Source organism: Dermacentor andersoni, chromosome 4 (assembly GCF_023375885.2).
Source record: "Dermacentor andersoni chromosome 4, qqDerAnde1_hic_scaffold, whole genome shotgun sequence".
In the NCBI taxonomy this organism is placed as follows: domain Eukaryota; kingdom Metazoa; phylum Arthropoda; class Arachnida; order Ixodida; family Ixodidae; genus Dermacentor; species Dermacentor andersoni.
Window position 1 is genome coordinate 183,524,177 of NC_092817.1, and position 13,436 is coordinate 183,537,612.

The window sequence follows — 13,436 nt, forward strand, 5'->3', positions numbered from 1 at the left end:
CACGGCGGGGCAAGCCGCCTCGATCACGCGCGCACGGCGAGGCTTGCCCCCGCAGTGCGCGCGTGAACGAGGCGGCCGTGGAGCCAGTTGGAGCGCTTTGTCGGTGCTGAGCCACACATCATGTGCATTGTGGACTTCGTTGGCGGTGACGACAGCACCGGAACAGTGGCGGAGTTAACAGACGTGGAGATCGCGGCAGAAGTGACTGCTGAGCGGCCAAACGAAGACGCTGCCGAGGCTCATCCAGCAAGCGCTGATGTTGCCCCGCTCCCGACTGCAACTGAGGCTGTAGCTGCTTTGGCCGTTGTACGCCGCTACTGCGGCGCAATAGAAGGCACTGGACTGTCTCTTGTGGACCGTTTGGACTATGTTGAGGACGCCGTGGTCAAGCACGCGGTTGCCAATATGAAGCAGGCTGCGCTGCTTCAGTACTTTCAGCGAACTAAATAAATACTTTGTTTGAAGCTTCATGTGAGTATCTATTGCGCCACGATTGGTTCATTGATTGATTTGCGCTAGTTTTTGACGCGTTTTCTACGTGATTTTAATATAGAATTCTGGCTATATCGAACTATTTTGCGATCACCGCGCTGTTCGATATATCGAGGTTCGACTGTAGTAAGCCATGTCAAGACAATCCAGCAGCTGGTTTGTTTCTTTGCGCTCGACGCTGCGAGTACACCATGCTTTTCATTTGTGTGACTGGTGTCAGCATGGTGGTGTTTGCTTTGTGTGCTGTGTCGAGGTTCCGGTGATACAACGCGGCATACGGAAACATCGCGTCAAGTGTCTAATGGCGCTGACAGTGCCCGCGCAGACTGCGCTGGGGAATGCCGGCAAGTGGGTGCCGGGAGGCCTAAGATTTGTCGCCTTCCGATGTGCTCCCTAGTGACGCGGAAAAATATTCTGCCGAGACCTGTGCAGTGGTTGCATTGCGATTCCGGACACCGTCTCATTTGACAGTTTCACAGGTGCTGACCCTGCTGTACTGACATGCGCAGAACTCAACGATGGCGAGATCATTCGCCAGGTTTCTGCTGCACCGCTGGATGATCACTCTGAGTCGGAAGATGACGCACCATGTGCTACGCTGCCGCCGCATGTGGAGCATGTACAAGCAGTGACTGTACTTTCAGCCACCTATAGTGACCGTATGACCCTCTCCGAGATTCAGGCTTATCTGATTGCGCGTAAACGGAACAGCGTGCAACGGCGCATTCACGATTTCTTCAAGCCTACTGCTGAGCCCGAATAAGTGCGTGGAAATAAAGGATTCCATTTTTTTTTCTTAATCTGGTTTTTCGGACACCTGTTTATTCGGACATGTCCACAGTCCCCGTGAGGTCCGAATAAACGGTCGGCGACTGTATACCTTTTACTATCAGCAGCGCACAAGTGGATTCTGCATACGATAGCACAGCTTTCTAGTTGGCTGACAGCAGAGACTATTGCTGCATGCCGTAATTTTGGAAAAGTCTTGCCATAGTGGCTGCAATATCAGTCGCTCCCGTGCCAAGTGCCTAGAAGTTGCATTCTCTATGTGTCACTTCAGCCGAAAAAGTATGAGGTTTGAAATGTAGAATGCTATCGCAAACATTTACCAGCAACAACGTAATTGAAGTGTCGGCGAACCACGATCTCCCAGTTCTCCAGTAACAGCATAGTAACTGCCTTCTCTGCAGCTTTGCATAATAACAGCGTGCATCATACCGCAATCATACCGACGAGCCACTTCGCTGTTGGTCTAAATTTTAAGCAGCGGTGTAATTGTGTGGCGGCTGAAAATTTACACCAGCAGCAAAGTAAAGTACACTTGGTTACTGCAGTATTAGCTCTGTGTTTATTTGATTGAGTTCTGTGCCACCAGGTGGCTGCACTGGGAAAGCCATTCACGTTTGCACCTCCGCTCATCCAGTAAAACGCACAGTCCGCTTGTGTTAACGCGAATACTGGATAGGCTAAAACTCTCTAATATCAACATGAACAATAAACAAGCGATGCTTGAGTGGGTCGTTGGTCCTAATCGTCCAAATAGCAGTAGTGAATGCAGTGCGGTATGGAGAACTGTGCAAAAACTATAATGCCACCGTTGTGGTCTCCAAGATAGCACAGGCACGTGCTCCAGTGCTATCTCGGAGGCCATAGCCACCGCACTGCCTCTCCCTGCAGCATGTTGGAGACGTGCATTGAAAGCATGGTTACCCTAGCATGGTTGAAAGCAAGTGACTTTGTCGCAGCTTCTGAAATTGGCGTACAATGCTCACTTATCTCAGCAGTTATGTCTACTTTGCTGTTCAAATGGAGTGGGTTGCGGGGGGAGGACTGCGACGCGCCCAGTTCGCTCACGCTGCCATGCTTTGAAACTTTGCATGTGCCCTCCTTTTATTGCGACCAGTTTTGAAGTGTCGTTGCAACGGTACGGCGCTGTTGAAAATGTTCGTTATATCTGGGTGCACTTTTAATTGGCTGGGTTGTAAAATTGTGTATGCAGTGAAATGTGGTTCTTATGACTGATGAATCATTATATCTGGGAACGTTATAAGTGGTTTTGACTGTATGTTCTATTCTAAAACAGCCAAAGGCTCAACTTGGGAAATTTCAAGAACTTTACCGGCCCAAAATGGCTGAAATGCGTGGAAATTAAGAAATGAAACTTTGACCGTCATTTACTCTTAATAATCAACCTGCTAACGTGAAATCAGCGAAAATGGCGTTCTCCAGAATACATTATAAATTTAGGCTCACTCAGTGTTCCTCTTCACTGTCCCTCTAAGGTTAACTCACCGGAGGCAAGAAATGTAAGCCAGAGAGGAGAATTTTCCCCTGACAAGATGTTGGAGTAAAGCCAACTTCACAATGAGTGACGTCAGGGCCTCTCCTCAGTCTTTTTTTCTTGCTCCATGCTGGGGCCAAATCTGCCGAGCGCAGTGCTACATTTACTTTGGGGCCTGCAAGGATCTCATTTGCACCGCAATGGAGCCGTGTTATGCGGTGAAGCATGTTAACTCTTTCAGTTTTTATTTTTTTTATTGCAGATTTAAATTCTTCAGAGGGACCTATTTCGAGAAAAATTTACCGTAATTTTTCTAGGGTGACCATAAAGTGAGAAAAAATATTTTGCATTGGTATATATTTACTGCTTATTCATAAATAACAACAAAAAAGTAAAACTTATACGAGTGAAAAAATTTGGTGCATTGTTATACACATAGTTGAAGGCTCAGAGAATGCGCACACGAGATTATTTCACAAGTATCAAATGTTCCTGCTCTTACACTAATATTTAAGTCCATGGCGTAATCAAAATGCGTAGCTGAGAGCACTAAAAAAAACTGTGTGGTTGTGTGCGCTTAAGAAAAGCAAAATGTGTGACAAACTTCTGCTAATCTTCATCTTATCACCAACCAGAGGCAATTAGTCCTTCGTATGCGCACCCCTGTGAGCAATAAACGAGCGAGTAACAGGCGGTCGCCCTTTGAGCGATTAGTAACGAGATAGATAGCCATAGTTTTGCGAGTGCAAAAGCTGAAATCGCCGGTGGAACAAAACCCAAACTAACCTCCGCCTGCCTGCGTGCGTGCCGATGCACGAGCAGTAGTATATAGATGCGTCGGAGCAAACAAACTAGCTCTAAAACAAACCATGCAACGAAAACCGAGAGAGGGAGGCGTGAGAAAAAGAAATTGTGTATTCCCACATTGTGGCAGCACATGCCAGGAAAGAAAAAGTTTGGAAATTGGCGCGCTTTCAAAAATACAGGCGGCGCCGTAAATGTACGGCATCAGCCATTTTGGACTCGTTCGCAGCATTGTATATATTTACATCATTGACGCTCAAAGGGTTAAGAGTGAAAAGGGGCCGCTCTCATGGAACGTTGTATGTGTCCCTTAATTATAAACGCACCATACCCAGTCGCAGTACGAGTCTTGAGATGTCTAATAACTCTACTGGCAGCCATTCAGAGCTGTTTCTGTCATTACTGTGTCAGTTTGTTCCCTATTCCACTGTTAATGGTCATGAACCTGGCAGTGCTCCTGTGGGAGCGCATGCAGCAATTCCATGGCATGGCAGTTTCTGCACGTAGAAGAGTAGGTCACCTTGTTAGCGCTGATTACCTTCAGTTTATTGTATTGTATATTGGACCGATCTGCACTTGGCACCAACTGTGGTGACCACCTAAAAAGTACTTCCTGTAGAGACATTTGTTGTCATGTAGCAGTCTGTGTTGTAGGAGTAGGCACCACATAATGAAAGGTAGCACTTTATTTCCGCCATCTTATTATTACTGATGGAGCAGCAGTGAAACCTCAACAAAGTAAACAGAAATTATCATTGCCCATGTATTAATTTAATTTAATAGTGTACTGCTACAACAAAACCAGAAATGAGCGATCCAAGACTTTATTGGTTACAGCAAAGCGAACCTATGTTTTTATTCTTGGTAGCTCAAAATATGTATTCTGGTAGCAAAAATCTTAAATGCTTAGCTAGAACAGCTTGGAAGAGCACTTACTGGATGCACAGGCACATCTTGGGCAGCTGCTTCTCTGGCCCGCAGTTGGCAAGCAACTTGGCAATCTCACATTATCACACCAATTTCACGGCTCTGTATTAATAACTGTGCAAAGGGCTTATATGTATATCTATTGGCACGGCAAGCCGCTGCTGGGCCATCAAAATTTACCTCTAGAAAGCATCAGACTTGTACTTTGTTCACATGAACTTGATCATGAATTTTCTTTTTTTTTTCCACTGGTATCGTTGCGCACACTTATACAGACTATTGGATATAACAAACAAAAAATTTGTGTCGAAGGCAACATCATTATAGTGGTGTTTAGTTGTCTGTATAGACTTCTTTAATGTTACCGCATGACTTGACCGACTTTTGGTTCCTCTTGCACAGGCATCCAGAGTGCGGACCCGATGTGGTTTGGTGTCCTGACCACCGGCTTGTCTGCCGACCAGCAGAAGTCCCTACAAGAGGTGTACCTGCTTGCCGACCAGAGGAAGGCAGCCGCAGGTACGCTACTGGCTGTTGCATCTGGGCATTGCTGGTGGCCGAAAGGATTTCACCGGCGAGATTGGGGCTACATACAGCTGGAGTTGGTCAAATACTAGATGCAGTGAAAGCTTAATTATTGAGCCCGCGTTAATTCAGGAAATTGGAGAATTCGCGCTCATTATATGGCACCACCCAACATGTGCCTTGTTCTAAGCATCAAAGACTAACTCAGAGGTGTTTGGCCGTGCACCTCTTAGTTCGAATAGTTACCGGAGCGCTGTGCAGTGCAAAAGCAAGTTTACATTGCTATAGTTGTATTTTTCTGTGTATAACCCACACTACCAATTCCACAATTTAACGTGTGCCACTGTAAAGCCACGCCCAAGGTCAAATTCACATGTAATCAGCGCCCCAAGTGTCCTGGCAAAATTTAAAAAATTTTTGGTGCGGGTCGTAAGCCCAAAATTATAATGTCATTCAGAAAGGAAACCTGTTGGAACACTTTGTGTCACAGAAAGCATTTTCTTCCCTGCGCTTTTCCTCCTCATGCTTTGTGCTGTGCACGACTGTGTGGGACAGTGCTGCAAGCACTGCCTTTGTTTTGGTTCAGCAGGAAGCGTTTGATGTGACAGACACCAAGGGAATTGTCAGCAGGAGGATGAGAGGTGCTTCCGTTGTGTCATGCCAGTTACACATAGAAGTAGTATATACCTTCACACTGTCAGCAACGCTTGTGAAAAGTGTGCTTTATACAAATGAGAAAATATCCGCCATTGCTGCTGCACTGAACAGTTTGCAAACCCGCTTTTCTGAATGGTGTGAAAAAGGTGTGCAGCTTGTTCACGTTGGTGGCCCCACTGTAGGCAGTAATCTTTGTCCCTCCAGAAGGGACCTTGTTGGCGGATTTTAAGCACAAATTGGTGACACAGCCTAACCTTTTTCGGGCGCCAATTAAATTCTGCTGATTGAGAACTTACTCTCACCACATTTCTTGCATCTTCAGAATCATAAAAAGTATACAGCTGCAGAGTAGAGATTAAGAAATTTCAATATTTTAGTGAGTTTGGTCAAGTCTACAGAATGTGGACTCCATGTGAAAACTTGCGCTACGGGGACATTATATGTGAGAACAACTATTTCATATCTAGCAGGCTTTAAAAGCACCTATGCAGACACTTGAACATTACGCCTGTTGCAAAACACCGAACAACAATAAAAAAAGTGAACATACGAGCCCGATGGAGCTGACAAAATTGATCGAATGATGCACTGGGTTGAATTAAACAAGGTGCAGAAAAACATCAAAAATATACCGCTGATTCTTCTGGCAGTATTTTTCCCAATTCTAACATGCCCCCGATTCAAATGCACACCCACTTTCTGTGTGACCCAAGCAGGAAGCTAACATAGAAATGACATTAAAGCTTGTAAACATGGGAGTCGTAGCGCAGCCGATTTTTTAGCAAGAAAATGGGCAAGGCGCTAATATCGCACTACGCCAGACAGTTTCCTAAAGTCAGCTTTGCCGTACAGTTTTTAAAGTCAGCTTCACCGCAGTACAGCCATGTTGTGCAGTAAAGCATTCGAACGCCGCAAGGGCGGTTTTGGTTTGTCTAATTGGCACCGTGCAGGCAATTTCCACCCCAATTATATTGAAAAAAAAAAAGCACATGTTGGAACACTCTGTATGTAATCGGACATTATGAGTTATGGTTCTCGCTTGGAAATCTTCCTAGGGCAGGCCGAGATAAGCGTTTTTCAATACGAGGTGATGCGTGTTCAACACGTTCACTGTCCCATAAGCTCTGCCAAAAGATGCTACAGTGAAACCTCGTTAAACCGTAGTTGGCCGGAGCTTGGAAAAAGTACATACTAAACGGTAGTACTGTTTAACCGAAATAGCATGAGATCGCCCACTTACCTGTCGAAAACGGAACTCAGAGAGAGTGCGATGAAAGGGGGGAAAAAAACATGCAGTATTTATTCACTTCGCGCGACAAAAGTGTTATTTTTGTTTGATGCAGCCATGGCCTAGCACGACGACAGCGGCCTCAAACTTACTGAAGCTGCGTGCCAGCTTTTCAGCCAGCCCCCTCTTTTCGGCAAAGACTCGCATAGCAGATTCCTCGTTGGCGTTACGTCTTCTCTGTGCACGCGCACAGTAGTGCTGCAGAAGTCCCGAAGTGCCTTTTTCATTGCCGGGTGCCAGAGTTCAGAATACTTTTCGTTTGGAATAGTTACGTTATCGCGCTCCTGTTCTCATTGCGATGATTGCATTCATGAGGCTGACGTAATGCGCAGCTTCTGCCACTGTGTGGCCTGAATCGCCCGTGCTGTCGCTTTCCGTGTCGTCCTCATCACTGTCGCTAGTTGACACTTCAGCAACAACAGAACCAACCGATAGTGAAAAGTCGAACCTCGTAACCGACATCTCTTCGCGGTCGCAGCAGTGCTGCTGAGCAACTTCTTCGCATTCCAAGTGCCACACACTGTAGTCAACACCAGATCTCTGTCATGTGCCAGTGCCGACTTCTTTATGTCACGTTTGACAGCACAGATGATGTCTAATTTTTCTTCTATGCTGAGCACCCGGCGCCTTTTTTATCCGAGCTTCAGCGTGACGTGAGTCCTCGCTTGCACGACGGCACAACGCTCTCTGGCACGGCATCGAGATGATGTTGATGTTGATGTGGCTTCACGCACAAACGCACAGGGTGCTTGGAGGCCGTTGTTCCGATCTCTGAGCCTTGTTGTTCTGCCGGGCCGCCCGATGGAGACGATGCACCACCGTGTTTGTGTGACGAAAAGTGGAAACGCTACGTTTTGACCGATGCGTACGCAATAAGCTGGTACGGTTTATGCAGATGCAAAACACATTATGTTCAATAACCACTGAGTCAGGAATTTGACTTTACTACTTTTAAAACGAAACTACTGTTTAAGCGGGTATGGTTTAAAGAGGTTTTACTGTATTAGGATCGAAAAAACAAAATTGGGCCAATAGGAATGCATGGGCATTGACTAGGACCTTTGGCCGGGTCCGAATTAACTGAAAAATTGAATTAAACAGATTTGTATCAATGGAAGTGTACTGTACATACCTTGGCATACACTAAGCAAAAGCACACAACTGTCTACCTTCTCACTCGTTTTACTGAAGCATTTTGCATATGTTATAGAAACTTGCAGCACAATTCCAATCATAAGTTTCAAGATGTTTACGACACATTTGAAATGTCATTACTTTCATCAGTGCACTTGCTGTTGATGCACTTTCTGTATACCCAGCACCTGAAAGGGTTACAACAGCACTCCTCTTTAGTTTCCATCGCACTGCCATTGTTATGTGTGATCATAGCCTCCTGTATTTTTTAGTGCCTGCACAGTCGCTCCGCAATGCATGGGAGCCTGTGGTCCACTGTGGTGGCACTACATTTTCAGTCATTTCAATGCGATAGCGTTAAGGCTCCCGTACAGCGGAAAAGGCAACAGCGTCCACGGCGTGTCGAGAAACCCACGTTATAGTCACGTGATTCAGTCACTCCGTACAGAGTGGATACAACCATGGCGTCTACTACGGCGTTGGCTACCGAATCACAGACACCTAAGTAGATGCTGTAGGGACACGTTGCCAGCGCTCGTGTATTCATTCATTCGTTACAAACGAATGAATGCGAACAAACAACAGTGACTGTGAAATTATAAAACTACTGAAGGGAACAAATAATCTATCGCGCCTTACCTTTAAAGGCGAAGCTTAAATGTCCCCTATCTTTAGTGCCTGCTGATGCTAGAGCATTGTAGCAAGCATGTGACGACTCCTCAGGCATAATGTTCGTTTGCCGCTAGGCTCGGTGGCCTGCCAAGCTCGGCAGGCAACATTGGTCACCGCACCGCAAAAAAGACCGACGAGCACGGCTGCTCGGAGCGTCCGTCTATTGGAGGCTGCATCGAGCCCTCCCTCGTTCACGAACCCGGGTGGATCGTGACAAGCATTGTCAACTTTAACTGGTTGCTGTTGTTGCTCTCTGCTCACTCCTTGGCTTTCGTGTGCTGTCTTATAAGAGATAGTTGACATTGCCCTAACCCTGCCCCATAAACTGTGACCAACCGCTGGCAAAGTGGCACCCACTCGTTGACTCCCTCGTTTTGTCATCACTGGGCTGTCATTGAAAAAATGTGGATAGCTATGGTGTGATCAGATGTGGGCACCTTGCTTGGGGCACGTTCTGTTGATGTGGAAAAATGGCTGCCATGTATGTGGGCTCCCTTGCTGTGACACTCACAAACTTTTGCAGTGCTCATTGTTCCTTGTAGTGCTTGGTGGCCATTTGCACTTGGTAGAGATAGCAACATTCAGCCTATTTAAATGATCTTACATGCCTTGTGGGCCCATCTAAATTGTTGCTTACTCACTCCTGCAAGTGCCAGCAAGAATGACCAGTAGCCTTTTCTCGGTAAAGATTCCAGATTTTGGCTTTGCTAATAATTACAAGAGGTCCCACATGTTGGCTTCCTCCTATGGGATATGTTCTTGTATATTCACTTGCAACATTACTCCGCATCTATGGTAGTAAAACCTCGTTAAACTGTACCCGTTTAAACGGTAGTTTCATTTTAAAGGTAGTAAAGTCAAAGCCCCGACTCAGCGGCCATTGAACATAATGCGTTTTATATCAGCGTAAACGGTGCCAGCTTATTGCGTACATATCGATTAACACGTAATGTTTTCACTTCTCGTCGTGCAAACATAGCGGTACATCCTGATTGCATTCAGGATGGCCCGGCAGAATAACGAGCTTCGGAGATCAGAACAGTGCCCAAGTGCAAACACGGGGGGCATTTGGAAGGGTGAGGCCACATCAAAATCATTTTGGCGCCATGCCAGAGAGTGTTGGGGCCTGTGTTGTGGTGTCTTGCAAACTAGGACTGTCTTCATGCCAAAGGTCGGATAAAAACTGCGTGCTGACCATCAAAGAAAAATTGGACATCATTTATGCTATCGAATGTGGCACGACGAAGTCTGCGCTGGCATATGAGAGAGATCTACCGTTGACCACTATGTGTGGCATCTTGAATACGAAGAAGTTGATCGGCAGTGCTGCTGTGACCGTGAAAAGATGTTGGCTACGGGGTTACACTTTTCGCCATCGTTGCTTGCTGAAGTGTCACCTAATGACGGTGATGAGGACGACAAGGAAGGTAACAGCACGGGCGATTCAGGCCCGACAGTGGCAGAAGCTGCGCATTGCGTCAGCCTCATGCGGGTATTTGCTGAGAAGAGTGAACTGGCGGAAAAGCTGGCTCGTAGCTAAATGAGTTTGAGGCCGCTGTCATCACTGCTAGGCCGCCACAGCACCAGACGAAAACAAAACTTTTGTTGCGCAAAGTTTTCTTGCCCTTTCATTGCACTCCCTCTCCAAGTTCTGTTTTTGACAGGTAAGCGGGCTATCCCGCGCTATTTCGGTTAAGCAGTACTACCGTTTAGTACATACTTTTTCCAAGCCCCGGCCAGCTACAGTTTAGCGAGGTTTCGCTGTATAATAAACTGAAACCAAAACAAAGTTATGATCGTTGCTCTTGCATCATTGTTTGCATGGCATACAAAGAAAGCTTTAATTTGGTATTCACAAACCTACCAGTGGAATAAACTGAACATGAGTTCCACCCTTTCAGTGCTCGAAAGAGAAAAGGTTTTTACTTGAAGGCACACTTTGGTCAAGTAAATAAAACTTGCATGTGTAAACTGGCAGCCGAGCTGACTCTTATTCTTGCATGCTGTGTTGCACGCAGAGTCAAGGCGGATTGAGAAGAGCGGTGGCTACGTGTTCCAGAACCAGACGGTGCCCACATCATTCAACTTTGGCGGCGCTCCCCTCTGCTAGCCGCCACAGCTCAACCAAGGCGTGCTTCTTCCCTCTATTGGTCCCCTTCCAGCTTGCCTCTTTTCTTTCCTTATTTGCTGTTCTATTTTAGCCTTGGGTGTTTTCTTCCTTCTTTTCCGTGTGCACTATTGCTGCCTTGTCGTGCGAGAGAAGGCCTCGTATCTCTGCTGTGTGGGACACTTCTTTGCCAAGAGGACCTCTCTGCCAATGCACCCATGCATGGGGAAGCATTGTGCTCGTGGCACTGGACTTTTGACGCAGCACCGACCTATCTGCTGGGAGTATGTTCCTAATCTGCAACTGCTGCGTTGCTGCCATCAACACCAGCAGTGGTCTTCGCCCCATCTGCCTCGACCGAACTTCTCCCACGCTGCTTCCGGCGAGCATCGGCGCTTGGGAGAATTCGAAGAAACGACTGCCACTGAAAACACCGAAGCGGCTCCGCGTGGCCGCACCTCTCACGAAGTCTCGGGGCCATCAGGCTTTCAAATTGGCGAAAGTGTGCTACTGCTTTTGGCACACGGAATAACCGAGAGACGATGCTCGACTAGTGGCTTCTCTCGTGCTACTGCCCGCCTCCCTCGACACCCCAACGATGACAGTTGGCATGTGTGCATGTGATGTGGTGACAAGTGTGTGCTATTGTGTGCCGGACACCTTGAGATAAAAGAAAAAAAGAAAACTGTGGCAGCGGCGTTTATCTCCCTGCAGAAAAACATGAGAAGCACGGTTGTTTGTGCAGCTCTCTTCCACCTTTGTAGACCTGTGCTTTTGTCGAGAAAAAAAGAAAAGAAGAGAGCACGTGGTGGGCTGTTTGTCATATTAAAATGTGTAAAGCATGCATATATTTTGATAGCAAAGGGGGCTTTGTTGTACAGCGGCTTGATTTCCCCCCCTCCCCCATGCTTTGCTTTGTTTCATTGTAACTCTTTATCTTCGAGCATCTCAGTTGCGGTGCTGCGTGCTTGGGCTTCGACCTTTGTGGCTGCGGAACAAGGCTTAGCGGCCGGTATGCGCAATCGTGACTTGGTGGGGAAGAAAGTGGGTTGTGTGGCTTGCATGACATCAGCCACTAGTGTACAAATTGAGGTGAGTGCTGTGTTGAGAAGAACGAGAGGCTACTATTTTTTTTTTTCGTCACTCGTAGTGCACGTAACTGCGTGGCACCTAGTGTGGTCGTAAGACTGGTGTAGAAAAAAGGGAGTGGCGAAGAGAAACGAAGGAGTTTAAAATGACAATTGTTGCCTTAAAGGTGTGCAAAAGAGGCTTGCATGGCAGTCTCGTTGTGTTTGAGTTTTGCATTTGGAACTGTGAGAGTAGTGACAAAAAATAAAATCTATTGACACAAGTGGATGACATGGGTGCTGACTAGCACGTTTTTTCGTGTTTGACTGATGTTGCATTGCTTATTCCATTCATGGCCCGCAAGAAGGCTGTGTGCAATGTGCTGCAAGCAGTTTGAATGAAACCTCATTGCATAGATGGGGTGACAAAGAAAACTGGCACGGCACTCCTTGCAACTGAGATTTTAGCTTGTGGCAAAATATTACGAGAGGGATGGCAATGGTAACAAAACTGTGACACTCGCTTGATCTGCATGGTGGCATACTATAAACTTGGATAGATAAATAAGAGATTGGCATACTAGTTTACCTATGTTGTGCTGTACATAATACTAGTGGCCAAATGGTAGAAAAGGTGCTAGATGTGTGATCAACAAGGAGGGAGACTGATGACAGGTTGCTCGAGTGCGAGTTGTTAAGCTTAGGCAGAGCCTCAGCTCAGGAATGACGAAACCATTTTGCTTTCCCCAAAGCAATCTTAATATTGATTACCAGAAAAAAAAAAAGATGAGAACATCGAAGAGCACACAGAAAGAAGGAAAGGTACAGCTAGCTGCATCAATGCATGCAAAAGGTTCAAATCACTGTCATTCTAGAACAAAGAAAAAGACTCGGTCATCGAAAGCCTTAGTTACTTGGGTGGCGGTGCGTTGACAGCATGCAATGTCACTTACGTCGACAGTGGTGGTGGTGTGGCGGGCAGCGGCAGACGAGAGACTTGGACGCACGGTAAAGCCAACATCGGAGTCCAAGGCTGTCCGAGTTGAAGGCCATCCAGGTGCGACCGCTACAGCTGAGCAGCGCCCATACTGGTCCCTTGGCTCGCGGTTCCACCCTGGCGCCTCTTACCAGTGTTGTTCCATGCCTCTGGTTGCCCCCAGGTGACTTCTGTTCTACACGCGGCGGCTCAGGATGAGGACCAGGAGCAGGAACACCAGCAGCTGCAGGAATAGCCAAGCCCTATGTTCGGCTGATCTCTTAGGGACAGCTGGGGTCCTGGTTCTGTTGAGGCTCTCGGGTGTTGGTCAGGACCCTGATGACACCGACCCCAACACCAGCAATCTTCGAGCCCTGCATCATTGAGCTATCTTGTCTCTTAGTGTTCAATTCTATCTCCTTATCTCTTCTGGTTCCTCGTCCCCTTGGTTTCGTGCCAACACCTGATTGGGTAACATTCTTTTCTTTCGTCCGATAGTTCGTGCC

At 46.9% G+C, this 13,436-nt stretch overlaps 1 protein-coding gene across 1 annotated transcript in view; it reads left to right on the plus strand.

Annotated features, from left to right (window-relative positions):
• Positions 1-12,243, plus strand: part of msk (importin-7 msk) — a 73,406-nt gene extending 61,163 nt beyond the window's left edge. The window contains exons 19-20 of the mRNA XM_050177896.3: positions 4,907-5,023; positions 10,799-12,243. Coding sequence (XP_050033853.1) covers positions 4,907-5,023; positions 10,799-10,890 — 209 coding nt within the window. The 3' untranslated portion in view covers positions 10,891-12,243. The remainder of the gene's footprint in view (positions 1-4,906; positions 5,024-10,798) is intronic.
• The last annotated feature ends 1,193 nt before the right edge of the window (positions 12,244-13,436 follow it).